This window comes from Vulpes vulpes, chromosome 1 (genome assembly GCF_048418805.1).
Source record: "Vulpes vulpes isolate BD-2025 chromosome 1, VulVul3, whole genome shotgun sequence".
Classification (NCBI taxonomy): domain Eukaryota; kingdom Metazoa; phylum Chordata; class Mammalia; order Carnivora; family Canidae; genus Vulpes; species Vulpes vulpes.
The window spans coordinates 138,689,919-138,708,793 of NC_132780.1; the positions used below are offsets into that span (position 1 = coordinate 138,689,919).

General features: G+C 39.4%; 1 protein-coding gene across 14 annotated transcripts in view; it reads left to right on the forward strand.

Annotated features, from left to right (window-relative positions):
• The first annotated feature begins 249 nt into the window (after window positions 1–249).
• Window positions 250–18,875, forward strand: part of NFYA (nuclear transcription factor Y subunit alpha) — a 28,145-nt gene continuing 9,519 nt past the window's right edge. For 2 of the 14 annotated variants that reach the window (XM_025990873.2, XM_025990878.2), the window contains exons 1-6: window positions 250–369; window positions 6,831–6,978; window positions 8,957–9,043; window positions 11,851–11,997; window positions 18,029–18,160; window positions 18,387–18,492. In XM_025990873.2, the coding sequence (XP_025846658.1) occupies window positions 6,904–6,978; window positions 8,957–9,043; window positions 11,851–11,997; window positions 18,029–18,160; window positions 18,387–18,492 (547 nt within the window). In that variant the 5' untranslated portion in view covers window positions 250–369; window positions 6,831–6,903. The remainder of the gene's footprint in view (window positions 370–6,830; window positions 6,979–8,956; window positions 9,044–11,850; window positions 11,998–18,028; window positions 18,161–18,386; window positions 18,493–18,875) is intronic. The other 12 variants (XM_025990874.2, XM_072731771.1, XM_025990879.2 and 9 more) reach the window with 9 other exon arrangements.

The following is an 18,875-nucleotide window of genomic DNA, read 5'->3' on the forward strand; positions in this document are numbered from 1 at the left end:
GCCTGCGTAGTACTATGTCGAGGGCGGTGTTTGAGTTCAAGGATCTGGCGCTTCTCGAAGGCGCCTGCGTATTCCTCCAGCCCGCGGCGGTGTCAAATCAGAGAAGTGGGCGTGGCTTCGCGGCACGCCTGCGCGATGCTCCTCCGACAGGGGGTGGGGCGAGCCCGCTGCTGGGGTTAGGGGGCGTGGTCTCAGGGGCGCCTGCGCGGAGGCGGTTGGAGGGAGGCCCGATTCCCCTTTGTTCGGGTTCGCCATTTTGCGAGGCAGCGGCAGTGGCGGCGGCAGCGGCGGCTGGAGCCTCTGATTGGGTTTCGGGGTCCGGTACTGGAGCCAATCAGCGCGGGCAGCGAACCGGGGGAGCGAGGCACGGTGAGTGTGAGGAGCCAATATCCAGCGGCCCAGAGCCGGCCCCAGCGCCCCGATTGGCGGGTCTCGCTGACCACTCAGGAGAGGCCCAGGCGCCCGTCGAGCCCCGGGAGTCTCGCTGAGCCCAGCCGAGCGGGGCGGCCGGCGGCCCGGGCCCGGGGCCTGGGAGTGCCCCGGGCCACTCCCGGCCGGGGCCTGCAGGGGGCCGCCCCGCGCGGGGACGGCGCCCTCGGAGCGAGCAGCCCGGGGGCCAGCCTCTTGCAGGGGGCCTGTGCCGTTGGGGATGCGTCCGCTTCTTTCCGCTCTTCAGGCCCAGTTGTCAGGCCCCAGGCTCGGGGTGCGTGGGCCCGCTTGCCCCCAGCGCCCCTCCGCCCAGGTCCACGCACGCCCGGGCCCTTGGTCTCCTCCAGATCGCCCCGGCCTCACACAAGTCCGTCCTGGCCCCCTCCGTGCTCTGGCCCTCGGGGCGGGCGACCTTCCGGGGGCCCCGCCATCCCTGGCTCCCCGAGAGCCGAGTCTGCTGGCCTGCCCCCCCGCCCCGGCCCCGGGTCGCGAGTGAGGCCCGGGGAAGGTGCGCGCCGCGGCCACGGGGCCCTGACCGCGGCGGGGAGAGGGGCGGGCCCGCCGCCCCGGCCCCGGGGTCGCGGGAGGGGGTCGGTTGGCGCGCCCACTCCCCGGCCCCGCCGCGCCCCTCCTCTCCGCACGCTCGGCCCGGGGCTCTGGCCCGGCGCCGTTACCACCCCCTTTTGGCTCGTCATTTCCTCTTCTCCCCGCCCCGCTCGCCCGGGAAAGAACCGCACACCTCCGTCTTGGAGTCCGACCAAGCGGTCTCCCTTTCTTGTCCCGGCCGTGCAGCCGGCCAGTCCATTCGGTGCCTGCAACCTCTCACTCGTAGAAGATTGCCAGCCCTGCGCATTCCTTTGCCCGGAGGCTGCACACACAACTTGTTTCTCGTATTACTAGTTTTCCCCTTCGCTCCTCTTGCGAACTCTCCCTCCTTTGGGAATGCAGATTTCTTTCTCTTTTTTTTTTTTCCCTTTCACTTTCCTGTGTCACTTTGCACGTGTCAGGTTTGACCCATTAGTGCAGCCCACCGCCGTCTCTTGATTTATTTTTTTTTTCTAGCATACTTTGTAACTCCCTGTTAATGTTTTCCAAGTAGGTATTTATAGAGCGTTAACAATATTGTGGGGTTTTCTGTTAGGGTGAGACGAAATCTCCATTGACAGCCATGTCTCTAGCAGTTAGTATGTACCAAGCATCAATCTATATGCTGGGGAGGAAGCAGATAGAGGTCAGTAAGAACCTTGCCTGCCTGGTGGATTAACAACAAATGGACAGCTAATTAATATTTAACAGTTAGTCCTATAATGAGGCCAAGTTCAGTTCTGTGAAGTACTGGTGTGTGAGCTCCTAACAGCCTCGGTGGAAGATTCATGTTGCCACACTTTCCATTGGCCTTGAAGGACAGACAATAAGATTTTTTCCGACAGGAAAGAATGGAAGAGCATTAGGCACAGAGAGAAGAAGAGGATGTGCAGAGACACCAAATTATGCTGTGTTTAAGGGGGAAGAATTTAGGCTGGAAAGACTAATTGGTAAAAGCACCTGTATATCTTGATAAGGAATTTTCAGAAGCAGTTATCTTTTGGAGGTTCAGATGGAAGAAATCTCAAAGTGTATTTTTTTCCAGGGTTGGAAAAAAAAAAGTTTCTGACCTGTGGGCTTCTGCTCCACAACAGTAGCTGACTTTGGGGGAAGAAAGAAAGATTTTTCTCCTAGGACTTTAAAAGCTTTTATTCCTGTGAAGCACCTACTATAGTCTTGGCCAGTAGAGTAGGTCTTAAGTATATGGTGCCCATTTTTATAATCACTTTAAAGTCATAAAAAATAATAATAATAAAAAAACTAATAAGTTTCAGAAAACTCTTCCTGGTCCAGTGCTCTCTCCACTAGTAAAACTTCAGGCACAGCTTTTTTTGTTTTCACTTTTTAGAACATGTTTCTTATTGTTTAAATCATATTCTTAAGTTCACTTAAATATTATCCACATTAGTTAGATGGGACAGCACGTCTGAGGGGTTTTTTAGAACATATTTATTTTCCAAATATTGTTTTAACCTTGGTATGTAAAAATGGATATATCTAGCCTCTTTAAAACCACCAGGCGTTTTCATTAGACTTTTTTTTTCCTAAAAGGCAATAACAAATTACAGTCTGGTTGTTGTTACACTAAACATCTGTAGAGCATCCACCTGTCTGCAGAAGAACTTTCCCTGGAATTTTAAGAGATCATATATTCTGGCCTCTAGTTCTCTCTTGACATGGGGCTTTCTTTTTTTTTTTTTTTTATGATTTTATTTATTTATTCATGAGAGACATAGAGAGAGGGAGAGACAGAGACATAGGCAGAGGGAGAAGCAGGCTCCACGCAGGGAGCCTGATGTGGGACTCGATCCCAGGACCCAGGGATCACACCCTGAGCAAGGCAGACGCTCAACCGCTGAGCCACCCAGGCATCCCAGACATAGGGCTTTCTAGCCCGCTGTTCATATCCTGAAATTTCTCTGTCCTTGTTTTTACGCTCTCTTCGTTTAGAGTACTCCACCCCCTCTGACACCATCACATGCTAAATCCTTCTCACTTTGGATCAAGTCAGATGCCACATTTTCCTAAAGCCTACTTTGACTTACCTATCTCACAGTGGAAGAAATGTTTTTTCTCCCTATTACTGTTTTACCTTCTCAGAGTTCCAGTACAGATTTTTACTTCTTTACCAAACTTAAAGACTCTGACATTAGGATTTTCATCAGAGTTTTCTTTTTATTTCTGAAACTTTAAGGATGATGTCTGGCAGATGGTGCATCATTAGTGGAGACAAGGAGCAAATTAGGAACTCCAATCCGGAAATCCCTCAGACAGCAGGGAAGCTGGACAGTCCTTTGTTCTCTGGTCTTTTATCAAACACAGATTAGGACCCATTTGAGTTGTGAAGGGTAATGCTGCTCTTTTTTTTTTTTTTTTTTTGTAATACAATAGGAAATATCAATGCGCATCCGGTGTTACATAAAGATATACATTCTTGGAAATTTTGTTTCAGTTACTTTTTTTTTTTTCTATGTACCGGTTGCAGTAATCTGTGATACAAAATGTGTATCTTCCTGAGAATTGTGGTCAAAACAATTTGAAAGCACTGTTGTAGTCTTTACCTGGTAGTGATTGTTAAATATAGTAATTTCGAGGAGCTTTTCATATCCTTGTCATTGAGCTTTCGGAAGTTTTAGTTTTAAAATGTGTAGGGCCACATAGAATGAGTTCTCAGTAGTCAGTTATGTTTAGCTTGCACTTTCAGGTGGGGAGGAAGATTTTCATGCTAGCCAAAATATACACATAATCACTCTTTGAGGAAGAAACACCCGAAACTGTGTTAGGCTCAAGAGCTAGGCTGAATAAATCCAGCTGGCTTAATTTTGTTCAAATGTTGGACAGAAAAGCACTGGAGGGAAGACAATATCACATTGTATTGCAGTTTTGGCAACTGAGGTTCAAGGTAGTAGGAGCACATGGCTTCAGTGAAGCCAGTTGGGTACATAACTCACCATCAGTAGTCTCAAAATCATGTTGCAACCTGAGTCCCTCATAGATGTGAGAGATAATTGTTATTAGGTGGAGAAGTGTTTCCTTCTTTACCCTTCAGAGTACCATGGATAGAAATGTTTTTAAATTGGAGCATTTGTATTACTGGTGTAAACTAGTTAAGAGGAAAATCTGTAGGACATTCTGTTTATTACTCTCTCACGTCCTTCATAAAATACATTTCTGGAAAATAGTGACCAAGGAAAAAAATCTCATACAGAGAGGGGATTTTGGTGAGGGAATGGTAGTGTTGAAAGGATATTTTTTCATGATCCTAATGTTTAAAATCAACTTTATTGAGTTACAGTTTAGACACAAAGGGTAATCATTTTAAGTATACATTTTAGTTAGACAAGTTTCTACATCTATGTGACCATCATCACAATAAAAATGCATATAAAACATTTTCATAACCCCTGGAAGTTCCAGATGTTCTATCCCAATTAGCTTCCCACCCCCACCCCACCTTTCCAGTCCCAGGAAACCACTGACCTGCTTTCTGTCTCTAGATTATTATGGCCTTTTGAGGGTTTCATATAAATGGAATCACTTATGCTCTTTTGAATCGTGATCCTGAATTCTTTCATTTTATTGGTTTTTAAACAGATATTGTGTTGCAGTTAGAAACAAGATAGTTTAGGGAAGAACACTTACTTCCCTCGCAGAGTCACTTTGTCTTGCTGAAAACCTGATTTTCCATACTGTTACCAGAATCTCTCAGGAGCCAATTAGTCAACCAGTTTAGAAGGGTAAAAATCAAAAAGTCAGTTTGTCAGTATGCAACAAGAGATAACTCAAGTTTATTTATGTTGCTGATTGTATTTGTTCTCTATTGGCTTATCTAAATGTAAATCCAAATTATGGTTAGTTGCTTGGTGAGCATTCCATCAGAGCAAGGGTAGTGAGTGAGAGAACCATATGGCCACAGAACATCATGCAGCGATGGCATAGTCATCTTGTCACTTATTTATGGTTCTTATACCGTGTTGGTTATGAGAACTAGGCTACATTTTTAGTATAAAAATTTTCAAACATACAGTAAAGGTAAAAGAATTTTAAATAAACACCAGCATACCTATCACCTAGAGTCTCTCCTCTTAACACTACCATGCTTGATTTGTCAGCTATCAATACGTCGTATTTTTGGTATATTTCAGAGTGAATTTTATACCTAAATATACTTCTTCCTAAATACTTTACATGCACTTGAATATATTTTTATTTCTTTCACACCAGATTGAGACAGTTTACAAGTGATTAATCTCCTCTACCACGTGTGGATTTTTGTAGAGTAGTGCATTTCTTTGCTGACGTAATATGTAGTTCATTTCGGCTCACATAACTTTATCATTCAAATTTTAGAATTTATGAAGGCCTAGAGTTGTGGGCAAAGATTTATCTATGTTTTGCTTATGTATATCTGTATTTCTGCCATACTTCCAAGGTATATTACCCTTTGGTAGTTGGTATAATTTTAAATTTTTGAATCAAGTTTATCTAAGGTTCTCAAATACCATTTCCATTTATCTAATAGTGACCTTATTTTAAAAAAATCTTTATGTGATAAGGGGTGTGAGAAGAGTTAATTTGACCTAGGCCTGGTTTATTTGAAAATATTTAAGGACTTAACTCATTTTCTAATGTTTGAAATGATACTCTAGAGACAATATTGTGATATAAAGGTAAAGTCAAAAGAAGAGTCCTTATTCTTTAGAGATAAGATACTAAAGTATCCACAGAATTTTAGAATAATACAGTGTCTGGGATTTACTGCAAAAATGATTCAGGGGTGAGTGAAAATTGGATGAGATGTGTGACAGGATTGACCATGGAGTAAGATTTGGAGATGGCTGTGGGGGTTCATTAATAATGTTCTCATTACTCTTCTTTTAAGATTTTATTTATTTATTGAGAGAGAGTGTGCACAATTATGAACGGGGGAGGGGCAGAGAGAGATAATTTTTTAAGATTTATTTAGAGGTAGAGACTGCAGGAAGCGGGGAAGGGTGCAGAAGGAGAGAGAGAGAATCTTAGTGTTGAGTGTGGAACCCAACAAAGAGCTCGACCTCATGACCCAAAGAAAGTTAAAATTATTTAATAAAGGGTAGGATATTGTAGGCATTCAAATGTAAGAGTGGGGGAAACTTATATTCTTTTTAGAAAAACTTGTAGTCTTAATAGGTCATAACAATTTTTCCTATTTAATCTATAAACATTTCTGCCATAAGTATAACTTCTTATTCCTTGCTCTGGATTAAAATGCAGATTCTTAAACCTTTGCTCAAGCCTTCTTAATGGAGATTTTGATATGAAGAATGGTTGACTTCAGGTCTGGGTAATTTCCTTACTAGGTAATAAGCAGTGAAGTTTTACACTGCAGACCATTTGTAGTGAACTAGAGTAGCACTTTGGTATTATATTGACAAGTAGGTAGCAAGTATGTGCTTTAAATTAAAGAAACTGTTTATCCTCTAAAGTACATGTGCAGACCTGAAAACTAGTGTTAAGTAGGCTTTGTAACAACGTGTGGTATTGTAGTTTCCTGAGTGTTTCGAAGTTGGAAGTGTTGCCCTGGTAGTATTTGAAAGGTAAGGCTGCCAATAAGAAATAACTAAAAGCACTTCCAAGACATGTGAAATGGCATTATGAAATTGTTGGCATGAGCGTGCCTTGTCATCCTAGTTACAAATGATATCAAAAACGGACATTTCCTATTCTCTTACCTGTTGACTTGGGAATAAAGCACAACAATAAGTTATCAATGTCAATCATCTGGTGAGGCTTTTATTAACAATCTCACTTAGTTTCTTTCCCAACCTTTCTAATAGGAGTGCATTTCGCAGTCTTCTAGGATCTCCTGAGTGAAACTCACTGTGGACAGGATTCTAACTTGGAGGGATCATGGAGCAGTATACAGCAAACAGCAATAGTTCGACAGAGCAGATTGTTGTGCAGGCTGGACAAATTCAGCAGCAGGTATGGAAGTAAAACTGCTTTAAACAGCACAGTAATGGAGCCCAGAATGGCACCACCTACATGGGGAATTATTTAGAAGTACCAGATCTTATGAATAATAGGTCTGGTGACTTGTGCCAGAGTGCTTTTTGAAGATTGGATTTGTTGAGATTTCTCTCATGTTCCATGTGTTCCAAGCTCTATATACAGTCCATGACCATATAGAATTTGCTCTTTTGGGGAGTCTGGTTTAACACTGAATTGCTCATTTCACTTTGCTAAAGTCAAAACCTAGAGTGTTCTCAGATGGAAATTTGGAGTTTTTGTTTTTTTTCTGGAATCATTTTTGTTGTTTTTCCTTTCCTCAATTAAGCTAGCTTTGTGATCTTTTAAAAAAGGCTTTGTCCACAATGGATAAACCAAGATTGTTAGCATCTATGAAATCTCCTGTTTTTTTTTTATTTGATCCGTCATGGTGCTTATTGTGAAAATTCTAGTTCAGCATTAGGTTGATACTTAGCCACTTTTATGAATAAGCACATATGAGAATGGAACTCCCTGTTGGCTTACTCTTTAAAAAGATTGCCTGGCAGTCTGGGTGGCTCAGTGGTTTAGCGCCGCCTTCAGTCCAGGGTGTGATACTGGAGACCCTGGATCGAGCCCCACGTTCAGGTTCAGGCTTCCTGCATGGAACCTGCTTCTCCCTCTGCCTGTGTCTCTGCCTCTCTCTCTCTCTGTCTCTCATGAATGAATAAAAGAAAGAAAAGAAAAGAAGAAAGAGGAAGGAAGGAAGGAAGGAAGGAAGGAAGGAAGGAAGGAAGGAAGGAAGGAAGGAAGAAAGAAGAAAGAAAGAAAGAAAGAAAGAAAGAAAGAAAGAAAGAAAGAAAGAAAAGAAAGAAAAGAAAAGAAAAGAAAGAAACCAGAAAGAAAGAAAAGAAAAGAAAAGAAAGAAACCATGCTTTTCAAAATAAGTAAAAAGATAGATTGCTTTTTTAGGTTTATACAGAGATTACATGTTCTGATGCTCTGTACCTAGCTTTTTATTTTCATGAAAGTTTACTTGTATTTCTCCCTAGAAGAAAATACATTTATTATGTATCGATTTGACCTTAGGCCAAGACTGGTAAATGTTTCATTTCCATGAGGGAACTTAGATAATACAAAAAAGTAGATGGTCGGGATTACAAAGGCTATTTTGATGATGAATTGTTCCCATTTAATGATCAAAGAAAGGAGCAACTCTCGATTAAAAGATACTAATTATTTAAACTCCTTCATTGGCTTTTCCTTCCACATAGCTGCTGTGTCTCTGGTAGCTTCCTTCAACTGCCTCCTTAGGAAAGGGGATTCCACAAAGGGCCCTCTATTCACACCATCCCCTGATGGATGAAGTGTTGTTTGGTCAGAACTTAACCATTAAAAGATATAAAAATTAGGTTAAATCACTGAAAACATTGCTTCTAAGGTAAATAAGTGAATACAAATAATCTTAGTTTGGGGACATGAGAGCAGTGACCAACATGAAGATTATTTTGGTTCACAGTGATTGCTTTATTCTCCTATCTGGTGATTACATTTAAGTCCAAGAAATTCTTCATTTTGGCTTCAAAGCTGTAAAAACCTGATAACTTTGTTTTTGTGAACTCATTTGAGAAAATAAAAAGAGCATTAAGATAACTTTAGGCAGAAGGATCAAATGCTTATTTCTGGAGGGAATGATTACATTAAAAAATTTTATGTTAATGATGACAACTATTGTTTTTGAGTCATGGAAATGTGTTTTGAGTTTCACTATGGGGACAAAGGGCTAATATCTTTAATCCTGTTACCTACAACAAAACAGTTTCAGCATAGGGAGGCTGTACAGTTTGAAAGTCCTCTGTTGGGTGGGGCTGTTGAAAGAAGACTCCCTCTCCCACAGGAGGTAAGGTGATCTCATGTCTTGAACTATACATTTCCTTCCTGATACATTTCAAGCTCTTCCTGTTCCTGTTCTCAGCAGCAGGGTGGTGTCACTGCTGTCCAGTTGCAGACTGAGGCCCAGGTGGCATCCGCCTCAGGCCAGCAAGTCCAGACCCTCCAGGTAGTGGTGCCCTCTCTGATTCTCTGTAAGCACTGCATGAAATTCTCCTGTCTTCATGTCTGGTGCTATTTGTGGTAGGATCTCAAGGAGGAATGACAAAGTCAGTTGCATGTTTCTGATGCTGTTAACTTGTCTTTGAGGCTTATAAGATTCCAATTTCCTTGTGTTTCATGCCCAGTCATGCAGTGACTCCAGTATCAATTTTCTGAAAATTAAATTTGGCTCTTGTGTTTCTTTGGGAATACCCGGGAAGGAAATGGCATAAGAGACAGTAAGAAATTCTTAAAAGTGGCGTTAGAATCTATTTAGAGCCCAAGCTGTATAATCAGGTTGCATGGTAAAATCTGTGGACTTGTATTTATAATAGTGGAATAAAAAATAGCTAGGGTTAGATTATGCTTTATTTTTGTTGAAAGGGCAATTTAGCTGCATATTAATCCTTGTACTTGGCAAGGTGTATCTAATCAGTAAATCTTAATCTCTTAACTGCTGCCTTTTCACTACCCTTCCTAGGAAACCATGACCTGTTTTATTACTACAGGCAAAGATTACTCTATACCTCTTATTGGACAGAGGTGGAATTTGCTTTCTATAAGTCTTAGGTATTATTGCCACTATAAAAATTCTTACTTCACCAGAGCAGTTCCCTAACATTATGTATGGCCAAACTAAATATCCTAAGGTGGGGTTATATTTTGCCTGGTTCCTATGTAAAAATGAGAGTAGAAGCCTAAGTCTTTTCTGTGTCTGCAGGTTACCTTGATTAAAATGACTATTTTTGAGAAATTGGCAAAATTTAAATCGCTCTGCCTTTTTTCCTCCATTGAATGGAAATGATTCAAAGTAGGAACTAGAATATAGAACAGGCATCTCACTTCAGTGCTGCTAAGCATCTGGCAGTTACCTGCCCCTCACCATAATCATTTCACCCTAACCTTTGAGCCCTACCCCCCACCCCTTATCTGCCACCAGTAGTGTCTGATGATGATAAGCAGTCAGTTCTGAACATAAATTAGGCTAAAAAAAAGATGAGCTTGTAGGTACTCCCAAACCATGTTCAAATCTCAGAATTCAACAGCTTGTTCTTCATGTTTTTCATGCTTGCTTCATCTTATTGATACATAAAACAGTATTGTCATTAACCACTTGTGGAATGGGAATGTAACATGCTCTTAACTGTATGGCTTCTTGTCTGATGCATGTGTCCTTGTAATCATTCATATGTTGTAAACACAGTGGGCTCCTTGGAGTCTCAAATGGTTTATCATGTGCACATTTAACATATTAGTGATGGGAGAAGTTGAGGATGATGGGTAGCCAGAAATTTATGAATAGTTGAGCCTTAACACTTTATGTTTCTTACCTATAGATTTTAAGAGAAATGGGGACAACTTTATGGAAATAATGAAAACCTTTCCTCTAGGGGTCTCATTATGTTAGAGAATTTTTAATACTTCTTTCAGTTACTCATTTAATAAATATTCAGAACAATTCTTTTTGATGGAGTATATGCAGACATTGGTGTAGCAAAGGGAATTTAATTTGATAAGGAAAGGAGAAAGCATGAGAGAATCAGATTGTAAAGTCCTTTAAAAAATAAAGTGGAATTTTTCAATGAACAGTTTATAAAACTTAGGATTTAAAAGTTCCTGAAGATTCTGATGCATTTGGTGGTGGTGGTGGTGGTGGTGGTGGTACTGGTGAGGAGGGGGCCTTAATTTCTAATCTATCATCTAGGGAATATTGATCTTTTAACCAGTTACTGTTACTTGAACACGCTTTTCAATGGCACTAAGAATGAATATTTTAGCCCTATGAATATTCTTGTGTTCTGTTACAAATAATTCCTTGAGACAAAGACAGGATCTAGAAATGAAAGTTTTGGACTTGGAGCTATTCTTTTGAACATTCCATTTCATTTCTAACATGGTTTGTTTTTTTTGGCTTCCAGGGTTCATTCAATTTAGTGCTAGGTATTTTTATATTGGGACTCAAGATGTTATAGAGCATATATAATGCTCTGGCTTCTAGATTAAGCCATTTACTCATAGGAAGTTGGGAGGTTTTTGGTACACTTGAGTGTACTCCCCAATTTATCACTATTTCTGCTAAAACTAAAACAACTATGCAGATATTGCAGGGTCCAGTGTGAGGAATTCCACCACAGAGTTTTAAAATTGACCAGAAGATATTTCTAGGACGTCTCTAGTGGGCTCTTGAAACAACCACAGGACTAGAATTCCCAGAGTGAAATGGAAGGCAAACGTTATATATTTCATTTATGCCTGAGAGACTATGGGGAGAAAGGGTCTTCTCTTAAACTTCCAGAGCTGCTTGTTACCCAGCCTCCTGGAATCATTGCTAGGTAGTTTGATTTATTCCTTCCAGGTTATTTAGAATTTGCACTCAACCACCATCACCACCATCAGCCCTCCCTCTCATTGCCTCCTTTCCAGGCTTCACAAGAAACTATTCCTGAATATTAGTCTCAAAAAGCGCATAGTCTGGATGTTTTGATTAAGTGCTTCTCATGGATTTAGCCTGTATTTGATGACAAATACCTTATATCTTTTGAGACCCTGGGCATATTTCATTATATCTCACCCTAAAGTATTCAACTTTGCATTTGGTCAAAGAGTGTTTTTGAAGAGGGTAACTTGAAAACAAGAACTTGAGACATATTTTCTTAGTCTCTCTTCTATCTTTTCCCACTCTACCAAGGCAGCAGAATAGTTCCAGTGATTATCTTTTGGGAAAAACCATTTTTGTATCTTCCATTATTTCATTGTTTTTACTTTATTTCCTTCTAGGTCCAGGGGCAGCCATTAATGGTACAGGTCAGTGGAGGCCAGTTAATCACGTCAACTGGCCAACCTATCATGGTCCAAGCTGTCCCTGGTGGACAAGGTCAAACCATCATGCAAGTACCTGTGTCTGGGACTCAGGGTTTGCAGCAGGTGAGCAATGCAAAAAATGTTTAGACAATATCAGAATAGATATCTGAAAGAAGAGCTTGTTCAAACTATTTGTTGATTTGACATTTAACTGCCACCCTACATTCACAATTAGTCGATTTTCTACTTTTGTACTATCAAGGATAGAAAGCAGAACTGTACAGAAATTGGATGTCTCTGGTAAGGACTGATGTTGGGCATGATCTTGAGTCAGTATATAAAGAATGCAAAAAAATAAGAATCTAGTTTAATAGAAGTAATTTGTTGGTTTGATCTTTGTTGGAACTTCTGGCAACTGAGGGAATTTACAGTGTGCTTTGGAAATTATTGTTTTTGGTTAGAAATGTTATCCTTTCATTTCTTTGCAAGTGATTTATAATTTGAATTATCTAGCAAGTAATGAACAAGAAAATACTTAAGTGCAAACCCATCACACACTTAGAGCAAAATGTATAACCCTTAAATACTTTAAGAGAACTAAAAAATGAATGGTATTTCTCTTTTGAAGTGAGGAAAAGAAAGGACAAAATAAGCAAAAAATAGGTTAAAATGAATGAAGTAGAAAATTAATAAAAATGTAGAAAAGGTAAATAAAAACTGATTCTGTAAACAGACCAATGAAGTAGCTAGGTAAATCTACGGGAAAGACCAAATCAGAAACAGAAAACAAAGGTAAACGAGACATGCAGCTTGGTGACATCAAAGTTTTAAAAACTAGAAGGATTTTTATTGAGTTTGTAAAAATTATAAAGAGTTTATATCCAGTGCTGGGGTGGGTGTAGAGAAAAGGAAACACTCATTATTATTGGTAATTTCAAATTCTGAAGGCATCTCACTATTAAATACATAAATATAAACCTTTGATCCTTCTGCTCCACTTCTGAGAATCCATTGTGTAAGAAAAGCATCTGTGTACAGGGAAAAATGTACAGACCTTTATTGCAGCATTGTACTAGGAAAAAAAAAAAAAAGGTACCCAACTGTCCATTCCATCAATAAGGATAAAGAAATGGTTGAATACATCATACTGCATATGTTCATATATGGAACATTTTGTCCTTGTTAAAAAAGATGAACTGTTTACCGGGCGGGTAGTCGATATTGAAGTATTTTTAGTGAAAAATAATTTGCACAGAAATATACTATGATTTCTGTAATGGATAGCTGAACACTCATGGGTATATATGTTTATGTGCACAGAAGTGGGGGCAAGGGAGAGTTATTAACCTTTTAGTATATCTATATTTTAACAATTAAAATGATCACAATTATTTAATTTTTCTGGAGGAATTTAATGTAAGTTGAAAAAACCCAGCCACAATCACACTACTTGATAACTCTAAATTTTATATAAGCCCTTAATCATTTTATGTACACTTTGGGGGCATAATTATGCATATAGTTTTATGTGTTTGGTAGTGTTTTATTAAAATTTTGGTAGTGTTTATGTGCTTGGTAGTGTTTATTAAAATTTAACTTACTTCCACATCATTTTCTTACCATTTTTAATCCCTTCATAATGATCAACCAATTTGATGAATCAGAATTTACAATTTACAGAGTATAGTCTGGGATTTTTTTGTCTGTTTTGCTTTATTTTTAGTTTTTTGCTCTTATAGGTAAGGTTACGGTAACTGTATTTCAGTGTGATTGCCTTATTTTTCAGTTGAATTCTTAGAGTAATTTCTTTGGAGTGAGGGGATTGTTTGAGTAAAGGGTAAGATCGTTTTTAAGGCCGTTGGCATATTTTTGCCTAGATAGAGTTGTAGTTAGGATTAAAAATAGTTTCCACATTGCTCCATGCATAAATGTATGAGGCTTTAAATATATTTTGTGTGTGTGCTTGCTGCAGTGTCGTACTGCTGTTTCATTTCTGTCCCTTTTGTTGCCTCCTCTCTAGTCCCTTGCCACACCTTCCCCTCCACTGTTGAATAGAAACAGTGTGTTATAACGCTAGGAACAGTGTACTCTGAGTGTAGTGACCTGACTTTGATTCCCAAGTCTGCCATTAAACAAGATTTCTGATCCTGGCCAAGTCATTTGATTATCTGTGTTCTCATCCAAAAATGAAGTTTTTATATCAAGTAATGTTTAGGGTTCATTCCAGCTCTAAATTCTTTGATTTTATGGGGAGGTTTTTTTTGGTCTTTAGGAGACTTTGAAAGGGTTATTTCTTTCATTCCCTTCCCTCCAAGTAGGACTGTAACTAATTAAACCATGCTGAAGAGATTCTTTTCTGTTAATATGTATAAAACTCTAGGTATGATTCCATAGCATCCTTTAAAATGTTTAAGGTTTCAATCCCTTTTTTACTAGAAGTTGCTTCTCATCGGTGTTTTTTTTTTTTTAATCAGTGTTTTTTGAATAACCATTTCTTTTAGAAGAGTACTCCTTAACCTGTTTTTTTGTTTTGTTTTGTTTTTATTGCATGCTCTATATTAGAATTCCACTGAAATCTGTATCCCCTTAGAAAAGGTACTGGTGTCCAGATATATGCTAAATCTGTGTATAACTTTAAGTTAAGGTCCCTGGCTTAATACAGACAGGGGAACCAAAGTATAGAGTGAAGAAATAAATCCAGGAATATTGAAAGTTGATATATTATCAGGGAAAAAGTTGTCTAAGAATAACATAGAAAAAGAAAACATGGGGGATCCCTGGGTGGCGCAGCGGTTTGGCGCCTGCCTTTGGCCCAGGGCACGATCCTGGAGACCCGGGATCGAATCCCATGTCAGGCTCCTGGTGCATGGAGCCTGCTTCTCCCTCTGCCTATGTCTCTGCCTCTCTCTCTGTGTGTGTGACTATCATAAATAAATAAAAATTAAAAAAAATAATAATAACAAGCATTGTTTTAAAAAAAAAAAAAAAGAAAAAGAAAACATGGTTTTCTCATACTCATACTATATACTCATACTGTATACTTGGTAGATTTGCAGGTTTAAATGTAAAAAAGCATACTTAGAAACTTAGATTTTAGGGGCACCTGGGTGGCTCAGTGTTTGAGTGTCTGCCTTTGTCTCAGGTTATGATCCTGGGGTCCTGGGATCGAGTCCCGCATTAGGCTCCCTGTAGGGAGCCTGCTTCTCCTTCTGCCTATTTCTCTGCCTTTCTTTCCGTGTCTCATGAAATAAAATCTTTAAAAAAAAACAAACTTTGATTTTATTTACAGGAGAATTTTGTTTATGTCATAGGGTATAAAAGGATTTTTTAAAGATATAAAGACCAAATTGATGTGACTTCTTTAAAATAAAAATTTATATATATCAAAATATAAATAAAAAAATTAAAAAAATATAAATAAAAGACAAGGTACAGATATGCAGAAGGTATTTTTTAACACACGTAACTTGGTTTGCATCCAAAATACTTGAAAAATGTTTATGTATTGATACAAAAATAATAATCTAGTAGAAAAATGGGCAAAGAATATGAATAGATGGAAAAGGAAACCCTAATGACTAATAATAGGTATTCTTTGCTGTTTGAAACCCAGCTAGGAATTAGATTCAGATAACTACATAAATTTGTTCACTTATTTTTGTATTAGCCACTATCTAAATGTCAACCATGAGGCAAGTATTTGGAAAAAGTTAGTCAAGAAGACCCAGGTAGAGGATTCTGGGAAGATGGCAGAATAAGACATACCAGGAATCTGTCTCCCCACCTACCCAGTAATTGCATTGGCAAAATCTGACATAAACTATTTGGGGACTCTGGAGTCTATTGAAAGCTTTTTACTTCTAGGAGAAAGCATAGACTTCTGTTGAAGGTAATTTCAGGAAGTTTGAGCACTTAGCACAATAGCAGCTACCTAGCACCCTAGCAGGCAGTTGCATGCAGGTCTTTTTTTTTTTTTTTTTTTTTTAAGATTTTATTTATTTATTCATGAGAGACACAGAGAGAGAGAGAGGCAGAGACACGGGCAGAGGGAGATGCAGGCTCCATGCAGAGAGCCTGATGTGGGACACTGTCCCGGGTCTCCAGGATCATGCCCTGGGCCGAAGGCGGCGCTAAACCGCTGAGCCACCCAGCCTGCCGGCATGCAGGTCTTAAAGCAACTTATGTGGGCAGCTAATAGGAGCCAGGATGAGCAAAATGGACCTATCCTCCAAAATCAGGGATCACTGATGGCTGCTTCTGATTGAAGGTGCAGGCGAAGGAGGCAGGCAGCCTGTGTCATCCATCATCACACTTCCCACGCTGTTGTAAGTCCCTCTCCCTCCAGCAAAAGTGATGGACTCCTAGAGAATTATAAAAAGCCAACAGCCTTCCCTGCCCCCTTCTTTTTTCTCTTTTTTCACCCTTTGAGAGCCAACACCCTTCTCAAAAGAAGCTGAATATATGGGAAAATCAGAAAAGGTCTGCACATTCTTGGGGACAGAGAGGCACAGAAAAGACATGAGAAAGTCTTACCTTAAAAAAAAAAAAAAAAAAAAAAAAGTCTTACCTTTATGCCTGAGTCTGATTTTTTGGCACAGAGACTGCCTGCAATAGTCAAAACAATAACTAAACCCTGGGAAGGGCAAGAATCTGATTGCCACAACTATAACATTATTTGACTTAATACGCAGTTTCCAACAAAAATTGTAAGGCATACGAAGAAACAGGAAAGTATGGCCCATTCAGAGGAAAAAATTAATAGAGGCTATCCTTAAAAAGATTTGCTGTTAAAAAAAAAAAAAGATTTGCTAAGATAAGCACTTTAAAAATAACTGTGCTGAAGATGCTCAACTACAAGAAGATGTTGAAAAAGTCAGGAAAGCAGTGTAGGAACAAAATGGAAATATCAATAAAGAGATAGGAAACCTGAAAAGAAACTGTGGCACTGATAAGCACACTAATGGAAATGAAAAATTTACTAGAGTCAGGGAAAATTTGAGCAGATAGGAGAAAGAATCCACGAATTTGAAGATAAGGCAATGGAATTGATTGGATCTGAGGAACAGAAAGAAAAAACTTTGGAAAAAAGTGAACAGAGCCTAAGGAAACTGTGAATCCACTATCAAGTGTGTCAATAGATGCACTGTGGGAGTCTCAGAAGAGAAAGAACGGGGCAGGGAGAATGTTTGAAGAAATAATGGCTGAAGATTTCCCAAATTTGATGGAAAGTCAATTAGGATGAACTCAGAGACCCACAGCAAGACACATTATCATCAAACATTTAAAAGCCATACATGGAGAACCATGAAAGCAAGAGAGTAGTGACTTGTCACCTACAGGGGATCCTCAATAAGATTTTTAGCAGATTTATTATCAGAAACTTTGGAGGCCAGAAGGCAGTGGGCTAATATATTCAGAGTAGACAGATCATATGTCAGGTCACACAGTAAGTCTCAAACTGCATACAAAGTATCTTTGATCACAGTTGGATGAAGTTAGAAATCAACAATAGAAATAAATGTGGAAAATTAACAAATCTGTGGAAATAATCAATGGATCAAAGGAGAAATTACATGAGAAATTAGAAAATATGAATGAAAACAAAGACCAAACATTACCAAAACTAACAGGACATTGCAAAATCAGTGTTGAGGGGGAAATTGATGGCTGTAAGTGCTTACATTAAAAAATAAGAAAGATTGACAACCTACAACTTAACCTGACAACTTAAGGAATAGAAAAAGACTGAATTAAGGCCAAAGCTGGCCAAAAGAAGGGAAAAAAAATGAAATAGTAGAAAAACAATAGAGAAAATAAAAATAAAAGTTCTTTGAAAATAATAAAATTGACAAATCTCTAGTGTTAGAAACTAAAAAAACGTCTCATGCCAGCACGGTTATATATCATCTTTTTTAAAACTGACTTTGATTCCTTAAATCATCCTGTATCTAGGCAGCAGCTAAAATTCCCCCATTGTTCTGTAGATGAAAAACCACTTATGTCTAATTTATAATAGAGAGCAGAATGAGATTCTTTTTTTTTCCTCTTCAGAGCCTTTCTTGTTTTCTAAAGGAATTTGGGTAACTAAGATTCCAGGACCAAAAGAAACCAGTGCCAGCAGGGTACTAACCTTTCTCTGTGTTCTCTTGCACAGATACAATTGGTCCCACCTGGACAGATTCAGATCCAGGGTGGGCAGGCTGTGCAGGTGCAGGGCCAGCAGGGTCAGACCCAGCAGATCATCATCCAGCAACCCCAGACAGCAGTCACTGCTGGCCAGACCCAGGTAATTCCTTATCTCTGTCAACACAAGAGCACTGTCAGCTGATTTGAAAGGGTCAGACAGCTGAGCCAAATACTTCCAGGTAGTAGAAATAGGGAAAGAAAATATCAAAAATGTTATTGTTGTTGTTTTCTTAAAAAGAAGGGTCCTTTAAAAAAAAAAAAAAAAAGAAGGGGTCCTTTGGGGTAGCTTTGGAGTCTATTAAATTGTCATGATCTATTTCCTTCAGACACAGCAGCAGATTGCTGTCCAGGGACAGCAGGTGGCACAGACTGCTGAAGGGCAGACTATTGTCTATCAGCCAGTTAATGCGGACGGCACCATTCTACAGCAAGGTAAGTGTGCCTGTCCATTTCTGTAGGACTTTGAGGGGCACCTCGTTTATCCTTGGAGCAAATGACTGCTTCAGAAATACTGTGGTTACCTCTGCACAATATACTTTTAAACAAAATCTTTTTAAATCTTCATTGATTGTTTTGTTGTCATTCATACGTGACCAGTATTGGTAACATTTGTTAGGCATACCTACAGTGGTTGTGAAAAGGCTGGTCCTAGAGATTTATTTAAGCTTTTGAGCATTTCTGGGGGGAAAAATATTTAGAAATAGAAGATTGGAAATAGTTTTATTATTGGTATTATTGCTAGTGGAAGAGAGAGATCAAAGTCAAATTGGCATTTAGTCTCATTGCTACTTACAGGATTTTTTTTCTTCTGTTTT